The 20,201-nt window shown below is 34.7% G+C and overlaps 1 protein-coding gene across 2 annotated transcripts in view; it reads right to left on the reverse strand.

The window, feature by feature from the left end:
* Positions 1–318: 318 nt before the first annotated feature.
* LOC123702044 overlaps positions 319–20,201 on the reverse strand; it is a 63,281-nt gene continuing 43,398 nt past the window's right edge. For both annotated transcript variants that reach the window (XM_045649707.1, XM_045649708.1), the window contains exons 5-13: positions 15,408–15,557; positions 12,803–12,898; positions 11,620–11,730; positions 11,125–11,291; positions 7,444–7,648; positions 5,018–5,176; positions 4,312–4,382; positions 3,979–4,152; positions 319–3,577 (exon numbers count right to left, since the gene is read on the reverse strand). In XM_045649707.1, coding sequence (XP_045505663.1) covers positions 3,388–3,577; positions 3,979–4,152; positions 4,312–4,382; positions 5,018–5,176; positions 7,444–7,648; positions 11,125–11,291; positions 11,620–11,730; positions 12,803–12,898; positions 15,408–15,557 — 1,323 coding nt within the window. In that variant the 3' untranslated portion in view covers positions 319–3,387. The remainder of the gene's footprint in view (positions 3,578–3,978; positions 4,153–4,311; positions 4,383–5,017; positions 5,177–7,443; positions 7,649–11,124; positions 11,292–11,619; positions 11,731–12,802; positions 12,899–15,407; positions 15,558–20,201) is intronic.

Raw genomic sequence — 20,201 nt, forward strand, 5'->3', positions numbered from 1 at the left:
TTCACTCACGTAAATTGAATCATACCATCTCATCTAATCATATGTGAGTTAGTGTACCGGTTTTTAAGATCGAATGTTGTATTAGTAACCGATCTACACCTTATCTTCTTATATATAAAAATGAATCGCAAAATGTGTTGGTAAGCGCATAACTCGAGAACGGCTGAACCGATTTCGATAATTCTTTTTTAATTATATTCCTTGAAGTACGAGGATGGATCTTATGTAGAGAAAACGTAAACATGTACCACAGGCGAAGCCGGGGCGGACCGCTAGTTACTTATAATTTAATCAATGGTAGGGAGAAATAAAACCACATTTATGTACTGGACATTTGTATTCCTTATCCACAACTCAAATATCACTAGGGATATCACTATATGCTATATTTACAAAATATAAACCAGTTACAATTTTTGATAGAACATAGAGATCAAAATACAATATTAACTTATTGCAATCTTTTATATAATTATAACCACACTTTAAATTTAACTGCTGACTGTTATTTTAACAATTACAAAAATATTTTTTCTTTTTAAACGCATATTGTTATATTTGAAGTATAGTCACCGAGAATCGATATGAACTACTATTACAGTAGGGATTTTTGAAATAAAAATAGATATTAAATTACTTATATGTGATGATTTTTATAGTATGTATTTAAATATTTATGTAGTTCATATAGATTCTGGACGAAATTACATTTGATAATATATTCTAACACACAAAATATTGTCCTGCCTTGCCTTTCTTCTTTTTACATAAGTATACCATATAAATGAAAACACATACATTTCTCATATATTTATGTAGTAATATAACAAGCAAATATTCAAACAGCACTAACTTGTGAAGCAACTTAAAAATAATACGTAAAATTGCATATAACTGACTTTAAACTAAAAAAAAAACATATATACGTAGGAAATATATTAAAATCACTGGGTCTATATATACGACTATAAATATAAAACAGTCAGCTAACCTCAATATGGCGTCCACTAAAAATCTAGCACACTACAGTTTATACCTTAAATATTAGACGTTAGAATTTAGATTTGTGTAGCAAAATACTTTTCCTTTTAAATCAACGAAGATATAGAGTACGTAACTTTTAATATATTATATTATCTTCTTTTATATTGTTTTTTATCAATTTTAAGAATAATTGACATATTTACACAGAACTATTTTTTTTTCTAGTTTATAAAAGATTTCCTTAGTTATAAACTATCTTTGTAACAAAATTTTACCCGAATCGGTCCAGCCGTTAATGCATTACTTATTGACAAATTTAAATATCTTAATATATTTTCACATTAATAGGAATTACGCCTATGCCTTATGGAGGGTTATATTTTGAGTGAATACCTATGTATAATATATTTTGTTTTTTTTTGGCACACTCATTCAATTCCATCTACGAATTTAACTTCAAAAAAGAAAATGGCGCCAAATTGAAAAAAAAATGAAAAATTATCTGTCACTACTGCAAGTATGTCTATTCACTGTATAAGTGTTTTATAAATATTTTTTAAATCAATAGCTACACTCTATATCAACGTTATATTTATTTTTAACAATAAAACTGACAACGTTTGAGAAGTTACTATATATTAAAAAAAATCTACATTTAATTATAACTACAAACCTTTAGGGTTAATATTTTTTCGTGATATAAAAATAAAAGAAACAACAATTTTACCATAGCCCTTATACTTAACCAATATATTTAGAAGCTACGTATTTTAATTTCTTAATTCTTTAAAAAATATAATAATTTCTCATACATTTATAATTATTAATAAACAGTTACAGAATTAACGATGTTACTTAGTCAATGCCTATAGAGTTAATAAATTTAAAAAAAAAGCGGGAATACAGACTAAATATATTTTATTGGAATCATAAAATTGATAGATGAAGATGAAATAAATAAATATTTTGCATGTATGACCATAATATTATGTGAGGCAAAATTGACAGCTAAATAAAAAAAAGTCTCTTCAGACTCTCTATACTATAGAATTATAGATAATTTTTATTATATGTACGGAAAGCTACTATGAATTAAAAAAATATAATTTACCCCCGAGACTATTTTGACATTTTTTTATCATTATTATGATGAAGTTATACCAATTTTGAAGATTCGGTTAAAATATTGCTTTTTTTTTTGTCAAAATAGTCTTTTTGCTTTCTGCTGATTTTTCTAAACTAAAGTGGTAACGTCACATTAAGTATGAAATTGACTTAAACATGTACATTTTGGAATAATTCAATGTTTTTTTTGAAGGTTCTTACCCAGTAATTTCTACGCTACATTCACACTTTAAAATAAATTAATTCAAACTTATTTTTTGTGTTTTTTTTTTCTTATACGTATTTATCTGTTACGTAAATCTCTTTGGCACTGATTTTGTGATATCGTTTGAACTATCAATGTTAAAAAATAACTTTTTATGCACTAAAATTGACAAGTAAACATAGATTGAAGTAATAATATTTGCTGGATAAACAAAAAACGTTTACATAATGTAAATTTATCGTGCCATTTAAATTTAATTTAAAAAAAACAACGGATTATTGGAAAAAAATCGCGATTTAAATCCGTCAAATTATTTCTAATTAACTTTGCCGGTATTTTTAAATAAAGTGTGAAAGACTAATACAAGTTAAATAATTAAAAAAAATTACATTTCTTCTCCATTAATGTTTCCCGCCAAAACGGCAACACAATAAATACTTTTACACCCGCTATTATTGTGACAACTGATATGCTAAGTTTTCCATTGTAACCAATGTCCATACAAAAAAATTAATGTTTATTTTCTTTTTCTTTTTTTTACTAAATTTGGCAAATTTTGACAGTCTTAATATCCGACAGAAAGAGAAAACACTATCACAATCACTTTGTACTGCTCCGAATAACGTATCGTTATGTAACGTTATTTTTTCGGTATTTCCTTGTATGTAGTAACGCTATTTTAAACCGTTATTCTCTTGTTATAACGTTATTTGTGTAATCCAATTGATAATGGGTAACTATAGATTCTTTACGGTGTTCTAATGCTAATATATTTCATGTGATATATTTGGTACTTTTCTGCACCAAGTTTCTTGTTGTTTTTACACCAGGCCTCACTTTAAATACTTGAAAAAATTCATCATTTTGGCTAAATAATTAATCCAAAGTATTATAAAGTTTCCAAGTGTAAACTAAGACAATCCATCAATTCTTTATTACTTAGTCAAACTTTGTTCATAACTCCGTTACATTTAGGCCGTTACAACGAATCTATAGTTATCACTGTTACATAACGTTAGATAACCGTTATACAATGTCACATAACAGTTATATAACGGTTCGTTACCGGTGTCTCATTTGTTCCCCTCGCCCTTGAGCGCTTGTTCCAGAACGTTCTTCGAAGCAATTTCGACTGTAACAGTTTTGCTTATGGTCGATAGTTGCGTGTCGTTCGTTGAGGGGGCGTCCAGTGGTTCTGTTATAATGCGTATTGATGCGACTCTAGCGCGACGGTACGCTGATAGTGTGTGGATGCCCAGGTACCTGTAAGAAAATAATTTATATTAAATACTTGGAGATGTTATAATATGTAGTACATATAAGTGAAATAAACAAAAAGGAATGTCTGCCGAAAGTATGCCTTAATAATTCTGTCCGTTGTAAAATTTGCATTTTTCACTTTTTCAATATTTGTCACTTGACATTTAACCATAACATGCATTACATGCATATTAACACGGTCTCGTTCCATATACAAAAGTGTATTTGCCATCCTGTCCACTTACAAAAAAAAAGTATCCCTTTCCTGTCACTAAATGAATCGACAACTGGCCGCAAATACATTGCCATTCTAAAAAAAAAAAAATCACCAGTTACCTTACCACAACTGGCCGCAAACACTCCGATGTTCTAAATTTAAAAATTAAAAAAAAGCAACCACTCACCTAGCCGCCACATAGCATATGAGCAGCGCGCCGCCCGTGCCCAGTACGCGCGCGACCGGCGACGAGTACACCTGCACCAGCGCCCACGCGAACATGCCCGAGCACGACATGCATATGAACGCGAGCAGCGTGCGCAGCGCGTGCAGGCACGTGAACCCGCGCTCCCAGAGTAGTCTGTAAAAGATATTAAAGGTAATATAGAACGATAGAAAAGTTTTTGTACACAATTAATATAGTTTTTATTAAACATAACGCTATTCATATAGAAGTTCGTAAGGCAACAACAGAACTTATTTTTTTTTTTTGTAATTATATTGAAACGAAAAACTTTACCTGTTCGTTTCTTCCACATGATAAGGTGTGTTGCACACTTTGCACTTCATGCAATCGGGAGTACCATAACTCTGTAACAAAATTAATAAAAATAAATAAAAGTTTTGAAGAATATAATTACTTCCTTTCTTTTTGTCAATCTTTCTTATTTTAGAAAAAGATAGCCCCATTGATTTAGAATCACAATTGATTTTCCGAATTATTATTTTTGTAATGAGAAAAAAAAGAAAAAAAGCATCAGTGCGACCGGATCAGTGGCTCTGCACACGCGCATATCGAGCAGTCGCGCTACATTCACACTAGCTAGTATAGCACGCGTCCCGTTACCCTCCCCCCTCCCTGTCTCCTCCCCTCTCCCCTTCTCCAATCGCAGCCCGAGCTCCGCGGTCAGTCTGTGCCGCACCTCCACCCCCACCGCACGCACCTCAATAAGCCACCTCTTGAGGCAGTCATGGTGCACGGCAGCCACGTCCCCGGTGCAGCGGCACGGCCGAGCGCCGTCATAACATAATATCCAATAGCCAGCTGGTAAACCCCCCCTAATCCCACCAAAATGCCCCCATCTTCCACCCACGTACTAGCTTGTATAGTAAGAGTAACTTCCCCTCCCCTTTCCTAAATAGTCCTCCCCTATCTCCCACCCACCTAGCTACCTAGTATAGTCCGAGTGACTCCCCCCCCTCTTCCCTCCTCATCACCCCCTCACCTCTATGAGCCACCGCTTGAGGCAGTCATGATGCACGGCGGCCACGTCCCCGGTGCAGCGGCACGGCCGGATCAGCGGCTCAGCGCGAGAGCCGTCGTAGCATATCCAGCAGTCGCGGCCGGAGCCAACGCTGCCTACTAGCGAGTCGGTTTCTACGTTCTGTTGAAAAATTAACGGCTTTAAACAATCTGTATTCATTGGAAAGTTAATAGGGTTTAAATCCATAGTTACTAACTCAGCCCCCGGAATCACAGACACAATAGAAAATCTATTGTGTCGTGGTCAGATCGGGCCGCTCGGGGCTCAATGGGCTAATAGTATAAATGCGAAAGTAACTCTGTCTGTCTGTCTGTTACTCAATCACGCCTAAACTACTGAACCAAATTTCATGAAATTTGGTATGGAGATATTTTGATACCCGAGAAAGGACATAGGCTACCTTTTTATCCCGGGAAAATGACGCAATCCCGGAAATCCCACGGGAACGGGAACTATGCAGGTTTTTCTTTGACTGCGCGGGCGAAGCCGCGGGCGGAAACCTAGTATACTATATTCACATTCTCGGTCTTTTGGCTAAGATCAAAGTCTATGAGAGTCGAGTGTAAAGGGATGGGATAGTAAACAGGGACTAAATATACTGTATTCGCATGATCGTTCCATCAGAGAAGAGAATAAAGGGAGAAGTTTTAAGGCACTGCTTTAAAGTTATATGGAGGCCAATTAAAGATATAAAACATTCTTAGTAGGAAGGAGAAACTTGGCATTTGGCAAAAATAGCATTTTTTATACACATACTTAATTTTTGGCCAAAAAATATTAGCGTAGCAGAAAACTTTTTGCTTTCCTAAACGAAGAAAAATGCCCTAATTTAACCTAATAATACCTTGATTATTGAAATGTATCCAGAAATTTACGGAACACTTACCGAACGAACATTAGAAGTCAATCCCTGTATAGCATGCTGGGGTCTCTGATACAAGAACGACACGTAAAGAATACGCCAAATCGAGAACCAATTCCTTGCGACCGCCATAAACAGATCGTATTTCTGTTTCCATGTCATTCTAGATATATCCAATATGGTAACATCGAGCTGGGAATAGGGATAAAATAGATCTTATTGCATTGTAATATGAGCCATATTGGCAAAAATTGATAAGCACGTAGCAATTTGCTTCACGTGACATGGATAAAGCGTTTTTTACCCAAATTTGAAGGTTCATATTTGATGAAAATGATGGTCATTGGTACAATCATATTGATTTTTGATATTCCTTTGACGTTGTATTGTCAAGCGTTATGAATAATGTGAAACATTTATGAATTTGAACATGGAAAAAGGTGTCTTAGACCCGTTTATTGACGAAATCTTTATTCATCTGGCACCCATGGATCAACCTTTGGAATACAAAACAGAAAGCAAAGCATAAAAGCTGTGAAGACATAAAATTAAATCCCACAAAAAACTGACACTGAAATATGAATCATTTACTATCTAAAAAAAGGATGTAATTAAAATACTAAGCTACTCAGTTGCAAAAAGAAATTTCATTTGATATATAAATCAGATAAGATAAAATAAACAGCACTTGAGAATTATGTAAACTTTTGAGAATTATGTAAACTTCTAATGTGTTCTTATTCTTTTTTTTTTAACCGAACCAACAGAAACAACTTAAGTTTTTACCAATCAGAATAAATACAATGGTGTACGTTTGGAAAATAATTTGTATGTGAGCAAAGCATTCAGATTTCCTAATCTGAATTCCTGACCAGAAAATCAATCGTGTGCGGCATCTCCAGAACACGCGACGCTATTCCACTATCTATACTATACTTAATATTATAAATACTTAATATTATAAAGTGTTTGTTTGATTGTTTGAACGCGCTAATCAGGAACTACTGGTCCGACTGGAAAAATTCTTTCGGTGTTAGACAGTCCATTTATCAAGGAAGGCTATAGGTTATATATCATTACACTAAGACCAACATGAGCCCCGTCCGACTAGGGCCCTTCCGGCCTCCTCCACTCAAGCGACAGCCCAAGCCGAGGTTCGAGGGACGCCCTTGTGCATGTCGCTACCAGGGTTAACCTTCAGTTCACCCACGCGTCCGCGTTAAAATGTAGTAGCTCTTCTGGCTAACATTCAGAAGTGTTTCTTCACACAAAAAAAAATTGGTTGTCTGTAAAGTCGGTTTACTCATTTACTGATGAACGTGACAGCGTCCGATTGTGCTTCTTTGTCGCTCGTTCCGCGCTCTCGCTTGCACTTCAAGCCTCACGGAACGCCTCAGAGCGAGGTAACGCCGCATGAGTCATGTTTTTTCGTGCGCGCAGCCGGCTTTATCGAATTATAAGACGTTGTCACGTCAAAAAAAGACCAACATGAGCGGAGCACAGCTAGTCAAGCAATATAACTGACCTTGGTGTCGGCGAGGCCGCTGGGCGCGAGCAGGTCCGCGAGGCGCGCCTCGTCGAGCTGCCTCGCGAGCAGGCGCCGCGGGTTGAGGATCCACAGCCGCTCGGGCGCCATGCAGTTCCACAGCACGCACGGGAACCATAGCGTCACGCCGATCTCGGCGAGACGGAACACTACGTCGTGCCAGTTGCGCGACACCACCGGCACTCTGGGAATAACCGAGTTATATTTAAAAAAAATACTGTAAAAATCGATAAAAGTCGTAATTTCAGTATCTTGTTACCTTTTGCAATAAGGCCGCAATAAACTATACTTTTTTTTTTGTTTTCTATAAATTAGTAATAAGTTACCCATGTACAGTATATGTATAGTTTTATTAAAGAGTAATAAATAATAAAAAAATTCTAGAGGGAGGCTTATATCTATCTTATTTGCTGAAATGTCAACGGCGTACGAAACGCTCCGTGCGGCAACAGTGCGGTGCCGCGAGCTTTGGCAATGCAGCCGTCCGACACTAAACGCGTAATATATTTCACAAAAAAAAAACATCATCTGTACAATTTGGCACCTTTTTCGGTAAGAACTTATGCAAACTATTAGAAAAAATAATAACATACACTAAGGGGTAACGATGCTTTATACCGATGAAATACTTAAAACATTGGCTTAGTAGTTTTAAAAGGAAACTCCGTAAAACCACCACTTTTACTTTGCATTCACTAACTAATAACTATTAAAAAATATATGTATTTCAATTTGTATGTTCATGTTGTAGTTCCTTTATGAATATACATTCCCGTAAGTACACACACACAAAATATCAAAAACAATACACACACTAAATTCACACTGCACTATTTTTTTTTTCACAATAACATGACTAACTACAGTTCAAAACTGAAGTTAATATGCTATTGTCTCAAAGAAGCATTATTTGATTTACTTATTAACGCCCAAAAGCATCACCAAAATTAGTACATTTGTCATTTATTTATTTTAATCATACGTAATAGTTTTAGTCTGTCATAAAATGTTGCCTTTTCAAAACTCTTTCACCACAAAAAAAGATAGCAAAAGATCAATGCATCTGCCCCTTACCCCACTAGGGGACATGGGACTTCAAAAAATAAAAACTGAATCCATTGCCAACCCCATATTAAAACTCGATGCGTGTAAAGAGTTTGGCTAAGTGAAGAAAATAATATTTGCCATATCTATATAAAAGTCCACTGATGATCTTTATAAAAGGACTTTAGTAACGCAAAATATAAGACACAAAGTTTTATGCCCGATTTCACCAGTAACCCCTAAACAGTCTCCTAAGTAAGGGTTCCTTATTTTAAGGGACCCTTCAAATCACTACCTAACCTAAATTCTGTTTCACCATCCTAAGGGTCACCTAAATAAGAGAACCCTAGTTAAGTGACGTTTAGTGTGGGGATGCTACGCAATGTTAGTCGAAAAGTGTATCGACTATAGGATTCTATTGATATTTAGTTGAAAAATCACTTGATTTTACTTAGTTTATGTGTAAATATTGAGTTTGTTACCTTAAAAATATATAAAACCTTAAAAAAACACAACTTTTTATATTTTGTCTAAAATCAAACTTCACAGTGACATTTTTAATGACAAATGACAATGTCATCACGTGACTCAAGTTGCTTCGTGAAATTATTTAGGTTTTTTGATTTTGTTGCCGGTTGCATTCATTGTTTGATTCGTGTTATTTTTCTTTGGTGTTTGTAATTATATTAGGTATAAAGAATAATGGCAGAAAAGAGAAAACGTGTACAAAATTTATCTGTCATCATATTTTTTTTAATCCTTTTGATCTTTCGCAGTAAATTCGCGTTCGCCTTAACAAAACTCGCTTATTTTTTAATTCTATAACTTCAATTGCTTCTAAATATTTGTATCGTCGTCGCTATCCATTTTTAATACGTTAAATAGGATAAATATCTGTCACTTAAACGTTAGGGGATCGAATATTCACCCCCTAAATTTAAGGGCTACCTAACGATATAAGTGACACTTATGCGTCGGTGAAAGCAAATTTTACGTTAGGTATCCCCTAAAGTGACTTAGGTGACACTTAAATTTTACGGGTTGTTGGTGAAAACGGGCATTAGACTCGACTTAATCGTCTAGACTCTAGAGTCTAGAAAAAACATCATACAAATACCACCGTTGGTTCAAAAATATACCTTAAATCAATTCTAAAAGAGTCCAAATTGCAAGGATATGATTTGAGAAAATATTATTATTTAGATCATACATGCTAATTGTATTCATAAGTTAGATGACGTTATCATTATATTGTCTTCCAAAGATTTAATTCGATTAAGAAGACTATACCAAATTAAAATATAATGTACAAACAGCAAGAAATGGCAGACTAATGATAATTTATTGTGTATACAAACTTTTTATTTTAGATGAACTTGGAAGATTCAATCGGTTGTTATAAAAGTCATACGTTACTAGCTTTCCGCCCGCGGCTTCGCCCGCGCAGTCAAAGAAAAACCCGCATAGTTCCCGTTCCCGTGGGATTTCCGGGATAAAACCTATCCTATGTCCCGGGGTATAAAAAGTAGCCTATGTCCTTTCTCGGGTATCAAAATATCTCTATACCAAATTTCATGCAAATTGGTTCAGTAGTTAAGGCGTGATTGAGTAACAGACGGACAGACAGAGTTACTACTTACTTTCGCATTTATAATATTAGTATGGATTAAGGAATACCTATTTTATAACGAAAAGGATTCCTCTGCTTTGACCAATACGGAACGGAGCATAATATATTATGTAAAATAATGAATCAACTGTCTTTTTTTGAAGTGAAACTGAAAGCGCGTTGAGAGTAAAAATTCAAGGTTATGGCAATACCATCACGTCATGGAGTAAACCGAAAATTTTTGGTATCTTTATATCTTGCCAAAGAAGTTTCACTTCTTACACGTGTGCTCGGCACAGACGCTCTTTTTAATGTTGTTTTTGTGTTCGTGTGTGTTAGGTTTCAATATTTATTTTCTTTTTGAAATGAAACTTCTTTATCGGAAAAAAATTTAGTACAACATTTTTTCGTTACGCGTGACATTTTTCCGTTACACGCCATCTTTTTCTTATCCCTACCACTCGTGATTCGACGTATTTCTGTAAAGTTGTATATAATAAATTATTTTTTGAAAAATAAGGTCATAAAGAAGTTTCACTTCTTACGTGTGTACACTAGTGCACGCACACATTTTTTTATAATATGTTTTTTTTTTGTGTGGTGATTCTCAATGTTAGCCAGAAGGGCTTCTACATTTTAACGCAGACGCGTTGATGAACTGAAGGTTCACCTTGGTAGCGACATACGCAAGGGCTTCCCTACAACCTCGGCTTGGGCTGTCGCTTGAGTGGAGGAGGCCGGAAGGGCCCTAGTCGGACGGGATTTTTGAAGTTATACTTCTTTTGGCGCGATGGAGAAAAATGATGAGAGTGAATTTTTTACGATGCGCGCGCACACCGACACCTAAATTTAACAGCGTGAAGTTAGTTCTAGGTGGTATGAAAATTGATAACTATGTTCAAGTTGTATATTCTAGTATTTTTTCCATACGCCAAAGAAGTATAACTTCTAACGCGTGTACATAAGTACACACTACACACACTCTTTTTTTTATATGGTCAACTCACTTGGCCTTCCAGAACTCGCTGAGCGTCTCGCTGGCGAGGAAGCCCACGATGAGTATCAGCATGAGCGCCTGGCTGATGAGGCCGAGCCGCGACTGGTGCAGCTGCGAGTGGTTCACCGAGCGCGGGTCCACGCTGCCGTCGTACTGCGCCAGGTCCGTTTGCACACCCTGGGCAATGGAAATCGTTATTTAGACTTGGTTTATGTCCACATAAGGTCACACATGCCTTCCAGCACCCAAAACATGTGTTTTCTCACGAACATATGTCTCAAGAAATCACGCATACGCACGCACGCAATCACGCACACAAGCAATGACTTACACGCAAGCACGTAAACACGCATGCACGCTTGCACGCACGCACGCATGCACGCACGCAAACACGCACACACACTCATCTCCCCCGTACACCCACACATCTCTCACACACAAAAACTCGCACACACAAAAACCCGCACACACAATAACTCACACACAAAAACTCACACACACGCACCTGTTTGACGAGCGTGTCCTGCACATCGTCCCCGTCGGCCGCGGACGAGGGTCCCGGCCGCGGTGTGATTATTGTGCACACTTTCGTCTCGCGCAGGAACTCGCCGCGAAGCTAAAACAATTGTTATAAACGTGAAAATTTATAAGGTCTGTGTTTCTTAAGCCTCGTATTCTTGTGATTTATAGAACACTAGCTTACCACCCGCGGCTTCGCCAGCTTTGTCTAAAACCTAATAAATTATATACTAAAACCTTCCTCTTGAATCAGTTGCGTAGTTTTAAAGATTTAAGTATACAAAGGGACATATTGACAGAGACTTTGTTTTATACTATGTAGTGATGCAGTATTGATCAAAATTGCTGATTGCTGATGGACACACAGTGCTGCCAGCAATGTACAATATAATTTTTTACAAGGCTTTTTACATAGAAAGAGAGCAGCTGATGACTTTTTGCAGAAATAAAAACGGGAGTAGCACATGGGTAGTTTACTTTAATTACTCGAGTACCTCCAGCTAAATTTTATCAAACCAAAACAACCATAAGTTGAAGTTGTAAGCTTTCGTACAAGAGTGATGATTGGATTGTTGAAATAATTCCATTTTCGATCTTTACGATTACATCGTTAATTAATCTCATTCAACTTTACCAATGACAATTACAAAATTTACAAAATTTCCGTTTTTCCTTAAAAAACCCATTACGACTTCCTTAATGCTCTCGAACCAGAACTAAAAGTCCATACAAATTCCGATAATTAATTTTATAGGCTCAAGTAATTAAATATGTGCGTAGTATTTTATGAGCATCAAACAATAGAGCGTTATCACACAAGGTAATGTGTAAGGATCACCTCATAAGGTGTAATGGTCCATCATTGATTTCCTACTATCATTGTGTAATCAATAATTATTAAGTGTTACCATGTTTTTTCCAATTAAGAACGTAGGCGGTAAAAACTTATTATCCTTGTGACATAAATTATAAATATCTTATCTTACTGTTCTATTCTCTGGATAAAACTAAGATAATTTTTTCTCTTAATATCTTAAAAATAATGAGACTATATTGATATAGAAATTACGAAGAATTAAAGTCATATTCATTGGCCAATAACACAGCAACTAAACACCTAAAGAATAAAGTTAATCATTATCTATGTATTATTTATAAATATAACATACCTTAAAGTATACTTCGACGCCATAAATCAGGAAGAAGACAACCACAACGAACAACAAAACCGCGTAGCATCCGTTGAATACGTGCTGATAGAAACTCTGAAACAAGAGAAACCAAATATTATTAACACGCCTTCGCTTCGCATAGCATAATTGTAATGATAGAAAGGAATAATTCATAAATAGACTTGTCTCTACGTCTGTATACGTCTAATAATGCATAAGGTCTTCTTTCTAAGAAGAGTTCTTCTTTAGTCATATTTCTTATTAGAGCTAGCGCGCAAGAGCAACTTTTGTCTCAGCAACTATTTTGTCTCTCCCATTAACTCTATGGGCTAGTAAAAAAGTGCGCGTACGTCGCGACGCAACTTCCTATAGAGTTGATGGGAGAGACAAAATAGTTGCGGAGACAAAAGTTGCTCTTGCGCGCTAGCTCTTACAATATTTTCACGTAAATCCCATCTTTAGAAGAGAAGACTTACCATTTAAACCGTAACAATTATCTATTCTTTAGGAATAAAAAATTTGGGAAAATCAAAGATCAACTTTTGTCGTGATAAAATGCTAGATAATCTCACATCATCAACACAAACCAACCCATTTGTTAATACTATTACTTACACCAAAATATTAAAAATTGTTGAATGTCTTCCAATCAAACTATACATAAACATCAAACAAACGTTTAAATTATTCATGAAGGTACATTATCATTTGCCGTGAGTCAATATTGGCACTTTTCTTTTCTTTGTTTTCTCAAGGTTATAGGAACGTTCAAGTTTAGGATAAAATAAAAAATGCTTAGAAAGACAATCTACAAAGAAAATCGTTAAATGATCCGAAAATATGTATTAAAACAGAACAATCTATTGTCTCGTTTTCGAATGCCTAATAACAATACAAAGAAGATATTTCAGAAAACTTTACCACGATAGTTTTTCATCTCAGTATTAATTGTTGATTTTCCTTGAGTTTTACTTATATCCGAAAACTATTTTATTCGAATGTTTATACTCTACTTGCTGAGAATTCCTTTCCTAACCGGAAAGTAAAAACTGGTGCAAGATTTCGTCTAAAAACTGCCAGTGTTTAGTAAAATGGCTGATAAAAACGCGCACAAGGACATTTAAAAGGACTCAAATAAACGATCGCAATTGGTCACACCCACGCGGTCGTTTTGCTTTTAAAGCTAATCATTCAATTTATTCCTAAATAGAACTACGTATTGTGGTTACAATTTTAAAGCGTAATTGTTTCCACCTATTAAACTGTTAACTATACTATTGGTATAATCGAATTTTTGGACGTAAAGTATGAAAACTTGTCAATAGTATCAACAGAAGTATAGTTTAACTAGCTAGGCCCTGCGGTTTTACCGCTCCTGTTGGTCTTAGGGTGATGAAATATAGCCTATATAACCTTGCTCGATAAATGGGCAATCTAACACCGAAAGAATTTTTCAAATCCGACCATTAGTTCTAGAGATTATAGCGCGTTCAAACAAACAAACTCTTCGCTTTAAAATATTAGTATAGATTAACATTGCCGTTATTAAAAACGCTATAAGGAAATAGTGACTACGGAAAGTAAGGACATACTCTTAAGGTCAAGGACAGAGATGAAGAAAATCCACTGAAAATGAAACCCTTTATTTGTGGAAGTAAGAAGAAAAGTCAGTGTATAAGTATGTCTAATATCTATTACTGATCCCAAGAAAATTAATATCAAAATCAGCATACATCTATGCTTTGTATTAGCATCACTATCACCTAAATACATAGTTAATTTCAACGATACTAAAAACATTTAGTACTTATCTTAATCGTATGTATTCTAATGACTTTAGTTACTCATAATAAACATCGAGCTATAAAATTGGCATTTGTTTTTTTAACCATATCAGTCAATCAATTACGCATTAGTAATGTAAACAAACTTATTTATTATTTAAAAATAATAATTCAATTCGAATTTGTGTCCGACTTTCAATAATGTTCTATCTTATCTAGAATTAAGGCTTTTTCCACTTATTAATCAGACTTAAAACTACTTCAATCCAACTTTAGTGATACGTAAAATGATTGCTAATGGAACTTAAAAAATCAACATTACCTAAAGGAAAAAACACGAACCAGGTCTCCTTACATGTACCACTAAACCTTTGTCGAACAGACTAATAGATATACAAACTTCTAAACAATCTATCATCCCTGCAAATGCTTGCCGGGTCCATCCGCCACATCGATCTGCTCGTGAAATTGATGTGGCGCCTATGGACCCGGCAAGATCGTGACCTGTCATTTGTATTTAATTTTAAATAAATAAATAAATAAATATTTATAAAGGCTATCAGTATATATGCTTTTTGTGTAATGTGTTGATTGTAGGCATTTTTTATATTCTCTCCATTTTTTCCTCTTTTGAGCTATCCTTATACTTCTTACAATTCCATTCCTACCAGGTTAACTGGCAGAGATTGCTGTGCAGCAATAGAGCCGCTTATTGTGCAAAATATTTGTACCTAATTAGTTTGTGTATGACTTACCTGTATTATTTTGTACAATCAAGTATTATAAATAAAAAAACAACAATTTCAACTACGAATTACCTTCTTCTCAGCAGACGTATTTGCCACGTTGATAGTCAGCACTTCGGCGAATAGAAGCGAATAGATGATCACGTTGAATGTGACGAATGCAAGGAAAGACTTGGAGAGGAAACGCTGCCTCTCCCATCGAACGTCGCGGAGGTGGAATACCTGTGAGAAATTGTATTTATTAATAGAAATAATTTTTTGGCATAAAACACTCATCATCATCTTGACATTATATAAAATACAACAGATAGTAGGTAATAGACTTCAGAGCATTTCCATAAGAATTAGATGTGCTGTAAAAGCAGCCAATGTCAAGCTTCTTAGCCGTCCAGACACATTATCAAATCACAAATTCGCTCAGTTCAGACATGAACGATAGACAAACACACTTACGTATTTTTTTTTTAATCTTTTTTTTAGGGATTTTTGTCCTAAAGGACGATGACAATCCCATCGTACCTTGCAGGTACAAATATTAAACACTTCACAAACTACATTAATTATATTTTTCATTTAAAGTTGAGAGTGTGGTGCAGCTAGAATGCTATACTTTCGTAATTGTAATATAACATATGACTATGGGTATAGTAACGTTTGGGGCAGGTTTTAAGATATGTTTGTATTTGCTACAAATGTTTTCAAACCTTATTCAGAATCTCGTATCCCTTCCTCTGCTACATCATAAAATTGTTCACTACCATTAAATTACCTAACACTACATTTCAAGTGTATTTACACTACTTTATACAGTGTGTACACAACACCCACCGCGTAGACAGAATAATCAGAAGTGGTATGTTTCCTTTGTAACATGTGCTACTGTATACATTAAGTAATTACTAATTAGTTGTCAGACGCCTATATTGTTACTAAACAAATATACAAACTGAACTTGTAAATATCATTACATCTACGTCAATTAGACGATAAACAATGAACGATATGTTATCTGTATATTAATACGCAGCCACTCGTACCTACGTTTGGTTAATTTAGTACGTTCTCTCCGCGTATCGCTGTCATATTTATCGTTGTTTTCGTATTATAATTCAGATATTATTTCCAATATGTTTATAGTATGTTTCGATAAGTGCAGTAGAACTCAAACTAGAGTCGTAGGAGTAAACAACACCACCAAGCGATTAGATAGCAATAAATTGTCGAGAAAGCCAACAAAATTACCTAAACCAAACCTAAACATTATAGGAATATTTAAAAGATAGGATATAACCAATGTATGGCTATGATTTCATCTAGATATAAATATGATCATCATTTTACGTAACACACCTGCCCCCCTAGCCAAGTGGCTTTATGTTAGCGTAGCGTTCAATAGAATAGACTACGAATGTATGAGATTGACGTAAGCTGTAGATAAACGTATCTCTTGGCTAGGGGGGCTGAAACCGATGATACCAAAGTATGTTACTGGCGTAGGTACATGACAACTAATTGGTACTTGCGCTCAGAACAATAGTAAACTATACGTACCATTGTTACTATTTAGTGTCAATGTTACATACCCCATATACTTCTCATATCATATACATATAATTATTCAAAGGACAAAGGTATTAAGCTCTGTTTTAAATTCACTTTTTTGTTATACCCGTATCTACAACAATCAGTAATGTACCTGAATATTTTACTATGTGTATATGGTATTATATGCATGTTAATTTTATACATTTATAGGAATTAGGAATATATACAAATTTCTTAATATGTTTTTATTAAAAATGGAAAAGTTCCGTGTACGATTAACGTAAAATACGTAACTACGCAAAGCTTCCTTTTTTGTCATTCTCAGTTATTACTAATTAATCGTTATAATTGTCTTTTTGTTGTTTTGTATACAATCTTCTTAATGCGATGATAACTTATAATTAATGTTTTACATATAAAGCAGTTTTACATTCAGTAAGTACTAAGTACATAGTACAGTCAGAAGCATAAATATATTACCATTTGCAGATTAGCAAAAATATCTGTCATAAGAACGGGTTCAATAATATCTGTCTGCCCGTATACAGCAAAAATATCTGACATTAGTAGGCAACATAATAAAGTGGCATCAAAATTATGTGACGAAAATGTTACAGCAAATAATTGTGATAACCTCTCGAAGCATAAATATGTGACGTCACCTAGGAGGCAATAATATCTGACACAATTTTATATTTCTGTATTGTAAAATATAATTGATTCCTCACAAAAAGCATAAATATGTGACACTAGCTTTCCGCCCGCGGCTTCGCCTGCGTTTTCACAGAAATACCGCATAGTATCCGTTCCCGTGGGATTTTTGGGATAAAACCTATCCTATTTGTTAACCCAAGTTACTCTTTATATGTCTGCTAAATTTCATTGTAATCGGTTCAGTAGTATTTGCGTGAAAGAGTAACAAACACACACATACACATCCTCACAAACTTTCGCATTTATAATAATAGATTAGTAGGATAGGAAGTAGGATTATAGTAGGACTAGTAGGATAAGATAGGATAGGATTTTAAAAAGGTCAAACGTTTTTTATTGAATTAGTGTTTTGTATTTTGCTGGGGCAAGAATATGAACAAAAGACACATTATATTTTGTAAATATTTTTTATTTAAATGAAATTACGATAATTTATTTAAATGAAATATGTTAACTTGCCATAATTTTCAATATTCAATAAAATAATAGCAATATTATAGGTAAAAGAAAATGAATAACGGAGCAATCGTGTCAAAGGTGTCAAACGCCGCTAACGTCAAATATAACAAAACAATTATTTCTAAATAATACCTACACGAAGGTTACACTGAACCTTCAAATAAAATAGATCTACCCAAGTGGGTATTCATATAAGTACCTATATGAATACTTTAATTTTGTCATGACTCATGATATGATATCCTTCTAATATTATAAATGCGAAAGTTCGTATCATGTAGGTAAGGATGTTTGTTACTCTTTCACACAAATAAAAGGCAAAACAATGGAATTTGGCACACACATAGAAGGTAACTTGGATTAACGCTTATGAGAGCTTTTATCCTGGAAATCCTATAGGAACGGAAACTATGCGGGTTTTTCTTTGAAAACGCGGGCGAAGCCGCGGGTGTTAAGCTAGTAGGATATAATATATAGACATACAATATGTAGTATACAACGACGGCACATATTAATTAATATGGTAATAATGTTTTAAAACAACGTAGTTAAAATAAAATTTATATTTTGTATTAATTCAATATTAAATTGAAAATAAAATTGTGTCAGATATTATTGCTTCCTAGTTGATGTCACATATTTATGCTTTTTGTGTGAAATCAACGCAAAATACAGAAATATAAAATTGTGTCAGATATTATTGCCACCTAGTTGGTGTCACATATTTATGCTTTGTGTGAGGAATCGATGCAAAATACAGAAATATGAAATTGTGTCAGATATTATTGCCACCTAGTTTGTGTCACATATTTATGCTTTGTGTCAGGAATCGATGCAAAATACAGAAATATGAAATTGTGTCAGATATTATTGCTTCCTAGTTGATGTCACATATTTATGCTTTTCGTGAGGAATCGATGCAAAATACAGAAATATGAAATTGTGTCAGATATTATTGCCACCTAGTTTGTGTCACATATTTATGCTTTGTGTGAGGAATCGATGCAAAATACAGAAATATGAAATTGTGTCAGATATTATTGCTTCCTAGTTGATGTCACATATTTATGCTTTTCGTGAGGAATCGATGCAAAATACAGAAATATGAAATTGTGTCAGATATTATTGCCACCTAGTTGATGTCACATATTTATGCCGTGAGAGGTTGTCACAATTATTTGCTGTAACATTTTCGTCACATTATTTTGATGCCACTTTATTATGTTGCCTACTAATGTCAGATATTTTTGCTGTATACGGGCAGACAGATATTATTGAATTTATTCTAGTGACAGATATTTTTGCACATCGCCCCCTAGGCATATATTACTGCTCGTGACTGTACATACGCAGTGGCGGTACGTTCATACAAGCCGAAAAGCCCGGCTTGCCTAAGGAATTCGCTACGAGACAGGAAAATACCCAAATTCACTTTTGAATATTCGCGCGCAACGAGCAATTCAAAATTTGCTCCGAAATTCAATGAAAACTCACCTACAAACAATGTCGAATTCGAGTCAAACTTTTTAATTTCATCCTTCTTGCTATCTAAATAAGGTCGTACTTTGTATAAACAGTGCGGTGTCCTTCTTGAGTGACATATAGTTTTCTCGCTTGCACTCGTGGGCTTTTACCGGGCTTTGCGCTTATCTCTTCTAACGTATGAAATTTCGTTGAAGTAGCTACATACCTATCTATAGAATTCTATAGCAAAATCTATGGCCAACAAAGCCGGGCTTTAACAGTGTGAAGATAGTTACGATTGCGCGTCGCGCGAACGAACGTCGTGAATATTATTGTTAGTATAGTTTAGCGCGTGATTATACCGGTGTAATTTAGGTTAAGTTTTTCGAATTTTGTGATAAAATAAGTGTCGCGACACAGATTGTATTGTAAATTGTGATGGTTTGCTTTGTGCTCAGCGGGGAAAGGTAAAATCATTAAACTTTACTGTAAAACAACAATAAATTTCTTCATCAAAACCAACTCCCGATTTGTGCAGTAAGTCACATAAACCAAATTTTAATTGTAATGTTTACGAATTAATCGATTTAATGAATGAGAATTGGTTAGAAGAAGCCTTCTGATGAAACTTGCACATATTTTGGTATTTACGATTCTTGCTAGTAGGTAGTTCTTCCACGGAGC

The sequence above is a fragment of the Colias croceus genome, chromosome 22 (genome assembly GCF_905220415.1).
Source record: "Colias croceus chromosome 22, ilColCroc2.1".
NCBI lineage: Eukaryota > Metazoa > Arthropoda > Insecta > Lepidoptera > Pieridae > Colias > Colias croceus.